This window comes from Vipera ursinii, assembly GCF_947247035.1.
Source record: "Vipera ursinii genome assembly, chromosome: 3".
Classification (NCBI taxonomy): domain Eukaryota; kingdom Metazoa; phylum Chordata; class Lepidosauria; order Squamata; family Viperidae; genus Vipera; species Vipera ursinii.
In genome coordinates this window covers 105,206,914-105,224,512 of record NC_139516.1, presented here as the reverse complement: position 1 = coordinate 105,224,512, position 17,599 = coordinate 105,206,914, and the positions used below count along the sequence as shown (strand labels likewise).

Here is a 17,599-nt window from a genome sequence, read left to right as displayed (position 1 = left end):
TAAAATGGACAGGAGTGGGTGAATTTAATTCAGATGACCATCAGGTATACTACTGCAGGCAAGAATCCCTCAGAAGAAATGGAGTACCCTTCATAGTCAATAAAAGAGTAGGAAAAGCAATACTGGGATACAATCCTCAAAATGACAGAATGATCTCAGTTCGAATCCAAGGCAAACCATTCAATATCACAGTAGTCCAGGTCTATGCCCCAACCACCAGTGCTGAAGAGGATGAAATTGACCAGTTCTATGAAGCCCTACAGCACCTTATAGAACTAACACCAAAAAATGATGTCCTTATCATCATGGGGGATTGGAATGCTAAAGTAGGAAGCCAAAAGATAACCAGAATAACAGGCAAGTTTGGCCTTGGAGTACAAAATGAAGCAGGGCACAGGCTGATAGAATTTTGTCAAGAGAATACGATGGTCATAGCAAACACTCTTTTCCAACAACCCAAGAGACGGCTCTACACATGGACATCACCAGTCAACACAGAAATCAGATTGACTATGTGCTCTGCAGCCAAAGATGGAGGAGCTCTATATAGTCAGTAAAAACAAGACCAGGAGCTGACTGTGGCTCAGACCATGAGCTTCTCATTGCAAACTTTAGGCTTAAACTGAAGAAAGTAGGAAAAAGCACTAGGCCACTCAGGTATGAATTAAATCATATCCCAGTTTACATTCCAATTCCAAAGAAAGGCAGTGCCAAAGAATGTTCAAACTACCGCACTATTGCACTCATTTCTCATGCTAGCAAAGTTATGCTTAAAATCCTACAAGCTAGACTCCAGCAGTATGTGGATCGAGAACTACCAGAAGTACAGGCAGGATTTTGAAGAGGCAGAGGAACTAGAGATCAAATTGCCAACATACGTTGGATCATGGAGAAAGCTAGGGAGTTCCAGAAAAACATCTACTTTTGCTTCATTGACTATGCTAAAGCCTTTGATTGTGTGGATCATAACAAACTGTGGCAAGTTCTTAAAGAGATGGGCGTACCAGACCATCTTATTTGTCCCTTGAGAAACCTATATGTGGACCAAGAAGCAACAGTGAGAATGGGACACGGAACCACTGATTGGTTCAAAATTGGGAAAGGAGTCCGGCAAGGCTGTATACTGTTGCCCTGCCTATTTAACTTATATGCAGAGCACATCATGAGAAAGGCAGGGTTAGAGGAATCAAAAGTTGGAATTAAGATTGCCGGAAGAAATATAAACAACCTAAGATATGCAGATGATACCACTCTAATGGCAGAAAGTGAAGAAGAACTAAAGAGCCTCTTGTTGCGGGTGAAGAAGGAGAGTGCAAAAGTTGGGTTGAAACTTAACATTAAGAAAACCAAGATCATGGCATTCGGCCCTCTCAATTCCTGGCAAATAGATGGGGAAGAAATGGAGGTAGTGACAGATTTTATTTTCCTGGGCTACAAGATCACTGCAGATGGGGACTGTAGCCAAGAAATTAAAAGACGCTTGCTCCTGGGGAGGAAAGCAATGACAAATCTAGATAGCACACTAAAAATCAGAGACATCACCCTGTTAACAAAAGTGTGTATAGTCAAGGCTATGGTCTTCCCAGTTGCAATGTATGGCAGTAAAAGCTGGACCATAAAAAAACCTGAGTGCCAAAGAATTGAGGCCTTTGAACTATGGTGCTGGAGAAGACTCCTGCGAGTCCTTTGGACTGCAAGGCAATCAAACCGGTCAGTCCTAGAGGAGATCAACCCTGACTGCTCTTTAGAAGGCCAGATCCTGAAGCTAAAACTCAAATACTTTGGCCACCTAATGAGAAGGAAGGACTCACTGGAGAAGACCCTAATGCTGGGAAAGATTGAGGGCAAGAGAAGAAGGGGACGACAGAGAATGAGGTGGCTGGATAGAGTCACTGAAGCAGTAGGCGTGAGCTTAAATGGACTCCAGAAGATGGTAGAGGACAGGAAGGCCTGGAGGAACGTTGTCCATAGGGTTGCGATGAGTCGGGCATGACTGCAGCTAACAACAAAAATATATTTAATTGAGCAAAATCCCAGTGTATTCAATGGGTTTCCTTATAACTAACTGTATTGGGATTACATATCAAGTTTCATTGACTGCCTGGTGGCCCAGATTCCTCTCTAGAAATTTGGGGTAATTTTATGATGCATAGAATAATTCTATGCTGCTGAATTTTGCCAGTGGCTCTAGGGAAGTGCACATATATTTTAATAAACATAAACTGAGTTTAGGAACCAATAAGTGTAGGTAATACATTCCTGGCTAACATTGTTTGTTACAACGGTATAACACTACTTCAAAAGTGATGAGCAGTGATAAGTGAGGCTTGATTTATAAATATTGGGAAAATAAATATGAACATACCAAGAATTCACATCTTTCCTTGAAGCTGTAATATCTTTCAGCATAACAAATTAGAGGATGTACCTCAACTTATACTCTTTAACTATATGTCTCTACTAATTTTTAAAAGATAGATGGGCAGAATATTTCCTGTAAATCACCCCAAATAAAGCAAAGGTTTTCATATTATCCTTTCAAACCTTGTGGAGTTTTAGATGATGCATCTAGTCGATTACTGTTAAGATCTTCAATGGAATTTTGCTCTGATTTTTTTATTTTGGTATTTATATCTTCATTAATGATTTCTGTATCTTCTGTATTTCTGCTATCAGGTTCTTTGGGGACATCCATCCCATCTACAGAAAAACAAACAAGATTGTAAGGCAAAACAATACATTAACTTTTAATAGTTTCTCTTTAAATCTATTATAGCATTCTAATTAATATATTTGCAGTGCAAAAAAGTATGAGATAAAAGATAAATTAGGCCCATTACAATCAACAGGATTTCAACATGGCATCACAAAGAAGTCCCACAGAATTTAGATTTTTTTCCCCCCAAACAATATTTGAGCTTGCATCTAACAATTTGAAAAGGAAAGTAGCATGTCTAGTGCCATATTTACTAAAAATAATACTTATGCAATACTGAAGATCTAAGGGAACCAGAGTAAGCAATTAATTTTTCCAAGGAGCCGCATGAGAAACTGGGACTGTTGTGGAGGACCGCTGCAGCTCCTCCGCCACCATTATCTCTCCTATTGCAGGTGAGATAGTGATGCTCAAAGGGCTGAATGTAGCCTGTGGGCCAAAAAATGCCAGGTCTGTTAACAAAAAAAAAGGTAAAGGAGTCCCTTCGGATTTTACTCCACTAGTCGTTGCTGACTATAGGAGGCAGCGCTCATTTCTGTTTCGAGCCAGCATTGTCTGAAGGCATTTCCACAGTCATGTGACCAGTACGAAGTCATGGAGCACTGTTACGTTCCACCAAAGTGGCACCTATTTATTTATCTACTTACAATTGCATGCTTTCGAACTGTTAGGCTGGCAGGAGCTGGGTTGAGAAGGGGAGCTCATCCCGTCATGTGGTGCTCAGGTCTTGGACCTGGGCTGTCAGATTTCCAGCCAACAAGCCCAGTGTCTTAACTGTTGAGCCACCATGCTGCCCAACATCTAATTATGTATTTCCATTTGGACTCTTGATTTCAAACCTAGTATCAGTGCAAGATCAAGCTAACTTGTAAATTCTGGTTGAGATGGGACTTCTCAGTTTAGCAAAAAGAGGGTATTTACGTTCACAAAAGTAGTACAAAAAGGCGGTAAGTGGTGTTTCTTCTCAGGTTTTAAATTGTAACAAACACAAAATGTCTATTTAAGACTTTCTATCTTTTTACCTATTTTTAATAAATTAACAAAATGAATGCAAGGTATACATTTACAATGTTCTGATCCACACCTCAAAGGAGAAGGAAGCAGCAGAGGATGAGATGGTTAGATAATGTCATCGACATAATGGGTATGAATTTGGGCAATCTCTGGGAGACAATGGAGGACAAGGGGGGGGCTGGGATGCTATGGTCCATGGGGTTGGGAAGAGTCAGACATGACTTAGCAATTAAACAATTCACACCCAATACTAAATTATAAATAGCTTGATTTGTTCTGGTTAAAAGCAAGATACAAATCCATACGAACATTAAGTAGTGCCCTGCTGGATCAGACCCCTGACCCAACTAGTCCAACAATCCTCATAGTGGTGAACTAACTTCACAGGGTAGTCTACTAGTCTCCCATCAAATGGCCCTCAGAGGCAATCACATTGCCATCAAGACTAATAGCCACTGAACCCCATGATTTCCATTAATTGGTCCAACCTGTTTTTGAAGCCAGTCAATCTGGAAAAGTAGAGCCCCACCTCTTGTAAATTATAGGTTATCTTTATCAGCAACCAGGCTTACTTAAAAAAGCACAATAAAAAATTCTGATTTAGTGTTGCATGTCAGTTAAACTACTGCTTATAAATGTTTCTATAGCAAATTATGTATCTCAGGGCAGAATAATCCTTGTGGTATCCTTCACTTGGCAACAAAGAGTGCTGCACCTCACTGTCCTAATGCCACCTCCCCAGCTGGGTCTAGCAAGCTCCCTTTGGCAGACAAGCCTCTACCACTCTGCCACCTTCTCTGTACACATCCCAGGGCTGCATCCTTGCCCAGAGCCTGGATTCTGAGCTATCAGCAGGAAGAAGACAGCAAGATCAACTGTGGATTGTTGAAATAGTAGCAGAGAGGCTGCAGGGATATGTGGTGGGTTGTAGTGTCACCAAAAAGGGCACAGATGGAGGATTAGATGAGTGGGGGAGTTGAAGCGCCTATATAGTTGTGAGGAAAAGGCCTTTTTTTTTCATTTGACGGCAGGAGTGCTGAAATGATGGTATCTTTGAGGACCATTCATAAGCCATATTTTCAGCACTGTTTTAATTTTGAAATATCACCGAGGAGTCATAGATTGAGGATTATCTGTAAAATCAGGTAGCAGATCCCACACTTACTGATGACATCATGTAGTTGGGTAAAAAAAATGACTGCAAGGAAACAACCAAACTCAGAGCACACCAAATTCTCCATAGTTCAACCCTGAGCTATATATATTCTCTTCTATTTGAAGCATAGTCTTTTCGTGCATTGTGCCCATTCACAAGTTTCAGTTCAGCAAAAGTATGCTTGCCAATTCTGCTAAAATGGGAATATACAATCATTTTTACATATATGTTTTATTTCTCTCAAAAAACCTTAAAGCAGTAATGAAATCTATTTCACTTTTATCCTGCTCATGGCTTGTTGCCACTTACAGTTCTGGCTAAAAAACTGACTAGTGCAGGATTTGTGGGGAATTCTGATTTTTTAAAAACGTTTATAACATTGTAAGGCAATGTCTCGAATAAAAGAATGGGCAAGATTATATATTATACATTCTTTATTAACTGGCACACAACATACTTTAAAATAGATTATTCTCTGAATCCTTAATTCCATCTGTATCAGAGCTAGAAAACCTGCGGCCCTCAAGGTGTCCCTAAACTACATTTGCCAGCAGCCACCATTTTCCCAAGCTAATTCAAAGTATAAAAGATTACCAGAGTCCCCTCTTGATCTAATTTCAAGCTCAAGAATATTTGTTTAGCCTTCTTTTAGCCTGTTTAGCCTTCTGTTGGGTTTTACAGAAGGTGTTCATGGCAGCTTGAAGAAGAGAATGAAATAAAATATGTCATCCATTTGCTTTATTAGTATATCTAATATTGCCAGGTTAACAACTGGAAATTCTGGAAGCTCTCAGATATTAGGTCCCTGAAATAATTTGCCTTTTGTATGCCTTTCAGTATCCTAAGCTGGTGATGGAAAAAGGGAATGTAGGCTTCTTAAAATTTTCAGATAGGTATAATTAACTATATTTCTCATTCTTCCCAAAAGGCACTCAAGCAGTCATAAAATAATCAGATTAAAAACCTCAGGGTTTTTGCCAGAAAGCAAATCCTAATGATTGTAATAAGCAAATACAACAAAATGGACATAGATATATGTTATGAAGCTATGTTATAGGGCTATACAGGTAGTCCTCGACTTACAGCCATTCATTTAGTGACTGAAGTTACAACTGTACTGAAAAAAATGACATGACCATTTTTCACACACGGGTTACAGAATCCTCATAGTCACGATTAAATATGGACACTCAGCAACTGGCTCACATTTATGACAGTTGCAGTGTCCTGGAGTGATGTCATCTGCTCACCTTTTGCGACCTTGCGGATGCCAGATTCACTTTACAACCATGTTGCTAAATTGACTGCAGTGATTTACTTAAAAACTGTCTTGCAAAACAATGGAAATTTTGGGTTAAATTGTGAGCCATAAGTCAAGGACTATCTGTATTAATACATTTATTCAATATATGATTTGTCCATACCTTTGCTTGCAAAGGAAAAGAAAAAAGTTAAAATAATCAGATATGCTTGTCTAGATAAGATAAATTTAGATAAGATAAATTTAGAAAGTGTGTAAATATAGGCCAGAATTGATTTTATGAACTACAGGCAGTTGCACACTAATGGAATAGTGTGAACTATAATATCTTGCCACTTACCTAGTCGAAAGAAATAAAGAAAATCTAAAAGATAAAAGAATTCAATGAACATATCACTATATATTAACAGAAAAAAACAAGCAATTCTTTAGAAAAGTTTTTGCTTGGATAATGAAGTCTTCTATTTCCTTGGGCTATGGCAAGTTGGAATTTAGCTTTATGATTTCCCCCTTCTGACTACAGTATATGAAATGTGGAATCCTTGATGCTCTGAGCTTGGTTTTTTGCTTGCAGACATTTCAACAAACAGATTCAGACAAATACTCAACTTCAGAAATATAGTGAAAAGAGGAGGAATAGATAAGGCTTAAAACAAAGCTTTGTTTCCATGGATCTATATTTAGCCTCCATGTGCTGCATATCTCTCCTGAGTTAATTGACAAGTGACTGAAAAACAGCTAACATTGAATAAGGAGATTTCAATCTGGCACTGCTTGAACAATGAAGTACTAAGCTTCCCAAAAAATTTACTAATACAGGATTTGTTTGCTTAGGGGCAGGATCTGTTTAAACAATAGAATCATTAACACCAAAGCTCTCCAGAAACAAAGCATCAGACAGACCAATGATGCTCCTAGACTTAATGACTGCAATTGAGGAATGGAAGTGCAGGCAGCTGATGTTTTCTGGGCTTTGCCTAGGGGGCATTCACTGCTAATGAGGCCAGATGGCCCTTGGATCTGATAAATAGTATTTGGTACTATCTGGATTCTCTTTTTGACAGAGAATCATGCATGAAGAAATACACCATACAATTCTACCATGAGTTGCAATTTACCTATTCCATCCTTTAATGCAGTGGTCCACGAACCCCTGGGGGGGCTGTGATGTTGTCACATGGGGTCCGTGAAGACTTGAAGAAATATTTAAACCTTGAGTTAAGTCTTGGGGATTTGTGGCCATGGTCACAAAAGGTATTTAAATGGGGTCCATGATGAGGAAAAGGTTGAGAGCCACTGCTTTACTGTAACGGGGGGGGGGGGGAGATCTGGCAATAAGAAGAGTCTCCTGACAAACACTTTCTTCCAACCTAAAGAGAAAGAATTTTTCCGCCAGAAACATGCTCTCTTCATGCTAATGTGTTTTTTGCAACAGCTAGTCCTCAGTCTAGGAGGAACTGGCTGAGGACCCGCAGTATTTCTCCCTCCCCTTAAAGGAGGCTTAATATTTGCATCCCTACAAACCGTGGCATCGTTTTCCCACCCCAAAGCAGTTCACGCTGATGCCCCTTCCAGGTCGTCCAAGAAAGAAAGGCGTCTCCTCGATGTCAGGAAACCTCTGACCGACGTGCCTAACATATGAACGCGCCTTCTAACCGTCTAAAAAAGGTTTCTCTCAAACGGGGTGGGTAACGAGAAGCAAGGCCGGCGGCAAATGCAATCTTTCCCTCCTTCTCCACAGGGCAAAATCCTCACTCTGTCCCCTCCCTTTACTCACTTAGCTCTTCCGCGGCCTCCTTGTCGTCTTCATCCTCTCTGCTTTCCCTAAGTCTCTCTTCGTTGGGGGGCGACGGCGGTAGTTGTAACAACGGCAGCGGGGCCTCCTCAGCCGCCATTGTTCCCACAAAGCGAAGTTGAAGAGGCGAGGATTTCTTTGCCCTCCTCCTCAGGCTGCTCAAGAAGGCTCCCTTGCTGGCCAAACCGCTGCTGCACTTCGGGACGGCAAGAACGAGGCTACGCCCCCGTGACATTTTGAACTCCCCCACCAGAGGCCTACATTACCCAAAATCCAACGCAGCTCGTGAACTACAATTCCCAAAATGCCGCCACACTGAATACGACGTGTTGCCTTTTTGTCAGGTGACAGCCCGCGGGCAGTTGATGAACTACAGTACCCAGCGTGCAACTCGACAGGGGTGGTGTTTATGCTCTAAAAGGGTATATGTCGTGGGACACCTCAATTTGGCCGGTTATAGTAGAACGTCAAAGAGAAGCCGATTGGCTCCCGGAGGGGCCTCTTTTATTGCAAGAGGGCGGAGAAACTGGGCGCCTGAGACGTCAGAGGAAAACATGCCTCGACGAATGGCCAATACGTTTTGGCCCGAAGGTGTCTTTTAGTTTCCGAGAAAGAGTCATAAAACGTGGGCAGGGAGCAAAGATTTTAAGGAACTCAAAATGATCCCTCTGGAAAGATTGTCGAGCTCCTGGGAATCTTGATCCGGGTGTGCCTGTGTAAGTCGTCCCTGCTTCCGCAAAAGCTACAAGGTAGGTTAGCTTCAGTTAGGTTTGACATGGTGTTTGAATCCAGCTTTACGGTTTCTTTAACGAATTCCGGTGAAAGCGAGACTGGTTGAACAACGGAATTGTGCTCATTTATTTACACAGTCTGTCTTAGTTAAGTTAAAAAGCACAGGAGAGGAGAAAAGTATTTTAAAATAGGAATACAATGGAACTTAGAAACTGAAAACCAACCCTTCCCCTGGGCTTTGGTAACCAGTTTGGCTGATTGTGATTCTAGTTGCTATCATCTTTTATTGACCACCTTACAGTGCTTCTTACCCCATTTCAACAAAGACTACGGATTTTTGCTCTTTTATTTTTAATTGCTGCTTTTTTAAAAAAGAGCAAACTTCCACAGTCCATTCCTCCCCCTTAGTATAACTTTAATATCACACATAGAAACATAACGGTGGGAACTTTAGTCATGACTAAAACAGTTTTTAAAAAGACATATATGTTGGTTTCCTTTCAAATTGCAACGTGGTAATGTTTCATTATTAGCCTTTTCATAAAGGTGGTATTAGCATTTTAGAATGGCATCCCTGTCTCATTTTGAAGTTCAGTAAACCATGTTTTCTTTTTAGCCAAACCCATTTCTTTAACTGTACAAAATCTAATCTACTCATGAAGTAACCAGCATTTTATTCTGAAAATGGCTGAATACACTTGCAAGTTTTAAATAAGATATAAACTCAATTGGGAAAGGGAGTAATGTAACCCATACATTTGCCACTTGTGGAATGTTATCTAGAATCAGTGTTTTCTATTGTTTAATTTTCTCATGTAACACTATCTTTTAATGTTTACTTGCTCTGTTTTTGTACAATTTTTTATTAATGTTTTACAAAAAGTTTAAAAACTAACACCAATAAAGTGTGTAAGAAAGAAAGAAAAAGAGGAAGAAAAGCAAAAGTTAAAAAGATCCAAAAAGAGAAAAAATAGAAGTGTTTGATTTTCTTTGCAGCAAATATAAGTACAATCACAAAATTATCTTGCTCTATGATTACAAAAACCTTCACTTTTTTCCATTATACATTTTTTCTAATCATCAAACCCACAAATTATAACTATATTTTTTTTGCTGTTTCATTCAAAAAGTGTAAGGGATTTCCAGTTGACAATAACTATAGCTAGTATCAAGCCTTTTTTCACTTTGGAGCGTATAATAGTGTTGCTGCAGTTCTCATATATAAAAACAAAGTCTTGTGTCGTTTTTCTATTTGTTCATTAATTCCCCAAAAAAAGTTGAGTTCCAACTATACTTTAACCTTTAAAATCTTCTGAATTAAAGCATATATTTGCATCGAAATGTTTTGGGTTTTTTACATGTCCACCAAACATGATAAAATGTCCCTTCATGTTGTTCATACATTTTCAGCAAAAATTTGAAATACATTCTAGTCAAGTTCTCTAGTGACAAATACCAGTGACACATCATTTTATAAAAATTCTCTTAAGTCTGGAAGACAAGGTAAATTTTGGTCCCTTTGACCATATAGTTTTCCACTGGTTTATTTGTATATTATAGGCAAATTTTTTAGCCCAGTTTATCATACATTTTTTCACTAGCTCTTCTTGTCTCATATGTCAATAAAAGTTTATACATTTTAGTAACAATACATAATTTAGTAATGTGCATAATTTTGTTTCAAATTCAGTCTTTGTTCAAAACCATAAAATCTTTCATGCACTATAAACTTTTCTTTTAATGGTGTGGACGTAGCCTATATGTCCATCACCCAAAAATAAGTTCATCTAGATTCATAATTTCTACAGTTTCATGACTTCAGGTGTTACAAGAATGCTGACTTACTTTTTTACCTTCACATTTGTGAAGGTAAAAAAGTAAGTCAGCATTCTTGTAACACCTGAAGTCATGAAACTGTAGAAATACATAAACAAAATGTTTAAAGAACGGAAGATTTAAGGGAAACAGGCAGCACTATCTTTTTTATACAAACTAAGCACACTTTAAGAAAAGCATTATAGGAGCAAATTCTGATCCATTATTTAGCCACTAAAGTTTAACAAATATGTTGTCATTTGAAACGATTCCTGATAAATCTAACATTGACTGTACTCTATTTACTAAGTAATAATATATATCATGTAACTAACACATGAGCATACAAAAGATTATATCATTGTTTTCTCTCTCCTCCTCTCCTTCTAATTTATCATTGATTCATTTGTATTATATTAAATTTTGAATTAAACCTAAGAAAAAAGTCAGAGATATTCCGCTACAGTATTCACTGCTTAAATTAGGAATAGCCAACCTATTCGGAGCTTTTGTACTTTACATAACTCCTTGGAAAAATATCTAAACATACTTGTAATTAAGACTGTAGTACTTTTTTTCAGACTTTCAGACCTAAGCATGTCAAAAAAACACACAAAAAAATCCAGTCAAAAAGATGACATCCCAGATAAAAAGGTAAGAAAATCTAGTTATTACCTTTATATTAGCTGAGGAACTGTCCCATTCCCAGTGAGATTGGCCCACCCCTCTTGTGCCAGCAAAAGCGGCATGCTGTGGATCCTGTCAACCAAGGAATTTGGCTCTTGGGGGTCCAGGAAAAGAACCTTTTCTGCAATGGAAGCTGCCATCTGGAACATCATTCCCCTCAAAGTCAGATCTGCTCCCACCATCTTGACCTTTTGTAAAGATCTTAAAACCTGGCTCTGCCAGTTGGCCTGGGGCTAGGATAAGGGTGTGTTATCCTGGAGATAATTACTGGATTAATAGAATATCTGACCTCCCCTTTACTGTATATCCCCTGCTATCTTAGCTATTTCTTGTTAATGTATTTATTGTTTACTGTTGCAGTTTAGTGTTGCAGTCTTTGATATTATAATTTTATTGGATTGTAAGCCATCCAGAGTTGTGTGACAGCGGGATAGGCAGCAAATAAATTTAATAAATAACTAATAATGATTACATTTTTCATTGCATAAAAAGAATGGAAAAACTAGGATGGCACCATGAATAGAATATGATTGATGACTAATGATGATATTCAGTCTTTTTTTTCTTTTTTTTATTGAAAAGTTTTAACATACAATTTTTCTTTAAAACCCCCCTCCCCCTCCCTTCTCCCCCCCACCTCTCCCCCCTCCCCCCTCCCCCCCCCCGACTTCCCAGAGCTAAATACAAGGTATATATATAAAAAGCAATCATAAACAATCATATACTAACAACTATAAACTCTAAAATCCATCACTCTCTAGCTTATATAGGATAAAACAAGCCTTAGTAATATTAAATATATATAAAAAAACTAAAAGAAAAAAAGAAAAAAAAAGAAAGAAGACTTATTCAAATGCTACATAAAACTTCTTAACCCTATACTTGTTCTGGATAAACTCAATCCATTTTCTCCATTCCATAATATAGCGTTCTTGCGAGTGATCTTTCAAATAGGCCGAAATCTTCGCCATCTCTGCCAGGTCTGAAACCTTTAAAGTCCACTCTTCTATGGTCGGCAGTTCCTCTTTCTTCCAATACTGACCTATCAAAAGTCTTGCTGCCGTAATTAAATTCAACATCAGCTTAGTGTCCACAACTGTAGCATCTGTAATTATTCCCAACAAAAAAAGTTGCGGACAAAACTTTATCCTCTGTTTAAAAATCTTCTGCATGTTCCACCAGACTTTTATCCAAAAAGCCTTAACCTTTTTACATGTCCACCATATGTGAAAATATGTTGCATCTTCATCACCGCACCTCCAACATTTAGGCTGATAATTCGGATACATACTTGCAAGCTTTTTAGGATCTAAATGCCATCTGTAAAACATTTTGTAAAAATTCTCTCTTAGATTTTGAGCTTGTGTAAATTTTACGTTCCTCACCCAAATCTTTTCCCACGTGTCCATTGTGATAACTTCCTGGATGTTTTGGGCCCATTTTATCATACAATCCTTAACAAGCTCTGTTTCTGAGTCAATCTCTATCAATGCAAGATATATCCGTTTGATATGTGCTGGACCCTGATTTCTAATTTGCTTTATCAAATTTTCATCAGTCATTGTAAAACCATTTTTCTGGTCTTCTTTCCACCTGGCCCGTAACTGAGTATATTGAAACCAGTTTTGAACAACCTTCTCTTCTCGCAAGAGGCTATATGATTTCAAACACCAGACATTTCTTTCCAAACTTAGGATCTCCTTGTACGTAGTCACATCATGTTTGAAACCAGCATGTATATTTTCTATTGCATGTTTTGGAATTGCCCACAGTGGTATCTTGCAATCTAACTTATGTCTATACTTCTTCCAAACTCTCAGCAATGCCTGTCTTAAAATATGCACTCTAAACACATTGTCTACCTTCTTGTCATACAACAAATATGCATGCCAGCCAAACAACAAATCATGACCCTCAAGATTTAATAATCTCTCTTGTGTCTCTTAAATCTTCATTCTCCCGTACTTTTGCTTCTAATATGGCATTCTTTTGAGTCAAATCATCCACTTTTTCATCCAAATCATCCACACATTCCGCCACTTTATGCACTGAAGACAAAATGTCTACCTTCATCACGCTGAACTTCTGTTCCATCCTCTCTTCCATTCTCTCCTCCAGTTTCTCCAATTTCTCCTCCATCTGTGCAAATTTATCACCAATTGATTCCAAAATTACCTGGGCATGTTTATCCAGAGCATCTCGTAAGTCCTTCGGTGTCAATACATCAGGAGGGTGCAACGCCTGTAATGATGATTGTTGCACCGGAGAAGATCCACCACTCCGAAGAGTTTTAGGGGGAGGTTTAGCCGCCATCTTTTACTTTCAATTGTGACGCACTTTCACTTAAAGTTCAAAAAGTCCATCAAGTTCGAGAGTAAAATAAAATAATCCTCTTCACCTTTTCCTCTTGTACCGCTCTGCCTGCTCCTTTTAATCCATAGTCCTTTCTTCAGGCAGGGGTGGTCGCAGACGCCTGGCTCTGCTCCAAGAAATCCGGAGCAGAGACGCTGGCCAGCTGGGAGCAACCCAGGCTTCGGGGGAGTTCAATCCTTCAGCCGCCCAAGCTCCAAGCTCAGGCGGCCCCAGAGAACTCGACCCCTACCTGGGGCCTCACCCCCTCCTCTTCTCCCGAGGAGGGGGCTTCAAATTCGGCCGAACAGCTGATCGGCGCTGTTTCGGGCGAAAAAACACTCAGCTGAGCCGCGGGCAGCCCGGGAAGGCTGTCTCCGGCGCCGCGCAGCCACCGGAAGTCTTTTTCAGCCACCGGAAGACTTAATGCCATGTTTGCAGTATTAAAAATATGGATAGTCTGCTTTTGTTCTCTGGATCTTGGATATAACTGAATTCAATGTAGCATTTTATTACCTAACAGAATTAAACATAACCCTCCTGAAGTGTTATGCTCTTTGCTTTTTCTCTCCATCAGTTACTTCCTAATGGTTTAACTTGCCTAGGCTAAGCAGAGATGGGGCAAAAAGCTTTATTCTCTAAGAATTAGGAGAACATGTAAGAGTGGCCAGCTTATATACACCCAAAACTGCAGGCCAGACAGCTGCAGAAGACATGAAGTGGCCCAGTGTTTAGGTAACAGTTGTAGAGGAATAAAGGACCTTTCCCTAGAATATTTTTATTTTCAAATATTTATTTTGGTTCCAAACCAGGCTTTTCAGATGCAGAACAGAATTTAGATTGCATATTTACAATCTTATTTTTTGAGTATGCTTGAACAAGAAAAGTATCATTAGGTTCTCAGATTTTGCCAAGGACAGGGGCTTTATAAAGTCAAATAGGTAGTTTTTTTAAGCATAAGCAAATAATTTTTCTATTTCCCATGGTGGGTTCATGATTAAATAGGCATGTAGGATAGAGCAAATGTGGAAAGTCAGGAGAATTTAAAATTATTATTGAATGCTGATGAGCTTTTGTTCATAACAAATGCAAAATTGACAAAGCAGCAGTTAGTAGTGACAATGGAGAAGGTCACTGTAATTTCAAGGAATTTAGTGACATTTTGATTTCTCCTTCATATTAAGAAAAGTCTAGAATTTTGTAGTTCATTCTGAGCAGGCATGCTTGGTTTTTTTTTACTCTTGTTGCTGAATAAAGGAGGAAGTGTGTGGGCGGTAGCTTCACATACTTCAAAGATTTTCTCACTATGAAAGATTCTTGCTTCAGATGCCATCCAGTCAAGGTCAGGTTTTGTAGTCTCTTGACCAAGTTTGATTAAAAAAAACCTTGAGATAGTTGTTGTTTATTGAGAGCTTCTGCACAGATCCTTGCATTGGGTACTGTGGAAATTTGCCACCCCTTAGTTATCTCTGCTATCATTAGCAGAAGCTCCTGGCTGCTTGTAACAGATCTGGGAGTCATCTTCCTTGGTACGGATGCTTTTTATGTTATACTTTTAAATATGTTTGCTTGAATTAATAATAAAGCTTAAAATCTTTTATTCACTGGTGTGCTTATTGATTGTGGATCAAAAAAAAAAGTTCCATCCAAATACCTGGGCACCTGATCACTGCCCTGACACTTGACAAAACACAGAAGACAGAAGGTTCTAACTGCTTGAAGCAGTATGTTTATACATACTATATGAGGACCATGAAATATTTGATCTAAGAATATCAAACTTGGGGAAACTTAAGGATTTAATGTTAAATTGTGACAGTGAGTCATACTAATTAAGCTTTTGCAGAAACTCAAGGACAGCAAGATTAGAAGACTCTTGCTCAGTGTGTAGGCTATAAAATAGTACTAATTTCTACCATACACTGAACGTCTGCAGGAATTAACTTGCAGATTGTGCAAGGAAAAATTACCAAGACATATCTAGAATAGTATAAATAACAGTGATCAAGAAGTAGTTATTGTTGAATCTTAATGGAAATTTTTTGAAGTTATGCAGGCCCATGGAGATGAATGAATATTACTGTTAATATGATACGGTAAAAACAACTAAAGTGAAAGAGAAGATTATAAAGGTAGTAATAATCTGACTTAGAGATCATATCCTGTACTGTCTTTGAGGAAAGAATGATGCATACAATATAATGAAATTCCATTCAACTTTTCTCTCCCTATTGTGAAAGACTATTTAATATAAGGCTGGAAAACACACATGCTTATAAATATTTCTTATTCTTTCAGAAACCAGAATTAGCAGAAATTGGGAACAGACATGCAAAAGAACAGCTGGACCAAAGGTAATATCTTTCTTTGATAGGAAGAATGAAAGTATTGATATTTTGAAGGTTGAAAAATCTAAATTGGCTATAGTGCAGAGAACAACACTGTTTGAAATCTGTTGATTAATTTGGAATCTGATTGGATCATTTTAGTTGCCTGACCTTTAATCAGTTACGGTAAATTATAAAGAAAATGATACTCTTGTAATAATCCCCAATGCACTAATTTTATAGTTTTTTCTATTCTTTCTTTTATTACTTTGCCTACTTGTACTATTGTTCAGTTATCAGGGAAAATTACCTACTGTTTTTAGTTTTATTTGTAACCTCATTATATTTGAAATTGTTTTGCCATGTTGCCATAAGCAAAGAAAGTAACTTATGGAAGATACCATGGCTAACAGAAATACCCTCAGCTATATGATAATACTTATGCCATTTGTAATTTACGAATGAGAATTCTCATTCCTAATGTAGCAACATGATATTCTTTGGATTTTTTTCTATTTCAATTCTTATATGGGAATATAGTTCAAAATGACTGGAGGATGCTTCTCATTTAGAACTAATTTTTAGAATTAGATTAAGTATCTCATTTTAAAGAGGCTAATAATTTTATAACAAGCTACCTGTCACATTTTCTGTATATATCAATAATCTACTGATAAGTTCTGGTTTTCCTCTAACATTTTCCTGTTAAATAAAATATTGGATTATAATTTTAAAAATCCACAGTTTACCTTCCACAGCCTTAACTTTCTTTAAAGTGATTTTTAATGATATTTTTGCAGAGTGAGTGGTGCTGGATATATGAAAGCAAAAATGAGTTTGGAACTCAAAAATTCTAGTACGGGACTTGAAACAAAGATACCAAAAGACTCACAACACAGTAATAGCGCTTTAATACCTCTGGAAGAGCGTGAAAAGATCACCATGCAATTTAAAGCCACAGCTAAACTTGGTGAGAAAAGAAGCATTATGGAGCCTGTAGTTGTCTTCCCTTGTAAAGAACAGTCTGGCATGAATGGTAGTGATCCTGATGACAAAAAAAGGAAGAAGTTGTCACACAATTTGAGGATCATAAACATCAGAGAGAAGGATAAAAAAAAAGATAAAATGGAGAGCACCAAGTTTAAAAAAGTAATTATAAAACACATAATGGAGGAATTCAAGGAAACTGCGAAACCTTCAGAATGTTCATTCCTTCATAAGAAAAAATCACTAAGAGTGAATGAATTCACCCAGAAGATGAACTGCACTAAAAGCCAGCATGTTCCAGCTTTGCCTTTTACTTTCTCAGATTCTAAAGTGCATATACAGGCTTGCAAAAACGACAATCTTGAGAAAGACAAGCATCTTTCTTTAGAACTTTCCAGCAAAAATGGTAAAGAAGTCAAATGCACACTCTCATATCACCTGACAAAGCTGCCCAAATGTTGGAAGTATAAAAATGAAGAACTAACACCTACTGATTCAGAGAGGAATATTTGTAATTCAAGGATTCAACAAAATAAATTTGAACCTGTCACATTTCATTCAAGTTGGGTAAAGTAAAAAAAAATTATCATGAGATATGAAGTGATAGTTTTGCTTTTGTTGACATCGCTTACTGGTTTTTAAATAATTTCCATGGGTTGATAATGTAAGAATATAAGGAACGATTCCTTAAATAGTAAAGGAGTTCTTGCTTAGATAGTGTATCAATAAAGGGGTGCATTCTTTCACTTCATAAAGCAAT

At 38.0% G+C, this 17,599-nt stretch overlaps 2 protein-coding genes across 10 annotated transcripts in view; one reads left to right on the top strand and one right to left on the bottom strand.

Annotated features, from left to right (window-relative positions):
- The window catches only part of TRMT1L (tRNA methyltransferase 1L), a 64,231-nt gene extending 56,034 nt beyond the window's left edge, over nt 1–8,197 (bottom strand). For 3 of the 5 annotated variants that reach the window (XR_014492064.1, XR_014492065.1, XM_083359080.1), the window contains exons 1-2: nt 7,925–8,197; nt 2,545–2,700 (exon numbers count right to left, since the gene is read on the bottom strand). Coding sequence is in view for 3 of the 5 variants with exons in the window: in XM_083359080.1 (XP_083215206.1) it covers nt 2,545–2,700; nt 7,925–8,177 (409 nt within the window). In the remaining 2 variants the exon portion in view is untranslated. Of the gene's footprint in view, nt 1–2,544; nt 2,701–5,480; nt 5,498–7,924 lie in introns of those variants that run through there. The other 2 variants (XM_083359079.1, XM_083359081.1) reach the window with 2 other exon arrangements.
- Nucleotides 8,198–8,352: 155 nt separating this feature from the next.
- The window catches only part of SWT1 (SWT1 RNA endoribonuclease homolog), a 61,248-nt gene continuing 52,001 nt past the window's right edge, over nt 8,353–17,599 (top strand). For 2 of the 5 annotated variants that reach the window (XM_083359078.1, XM_083359076.1), the window contains exons 1-4: nt 8,353–8,691; nt 11,071–11,143; nt 15,824–15,879; nt 16,653–17,406. In XM_083359078.1, coding sequence (XP_083215204.1) covers nt 11,087–11,143; nt 15,824–15,879; nt 16,653–17,406 — 867 coding nt within the window. In that variant the 5' untranslated portion in view covers nt 8,353–8,691; nt 11,071–11,086. Of the gene's footprint in view, nt 8,692–11,070; nt 11,144–14,136; nt 14,261–15,823; nt 15,880–16,652; nt 17,407–17,599 lie in introns of those variants that run through there. The other 3 variants (XM_083359075.1, XM_083359074.1, XM_083359077.1) reach the window with 3 other exon arrangements.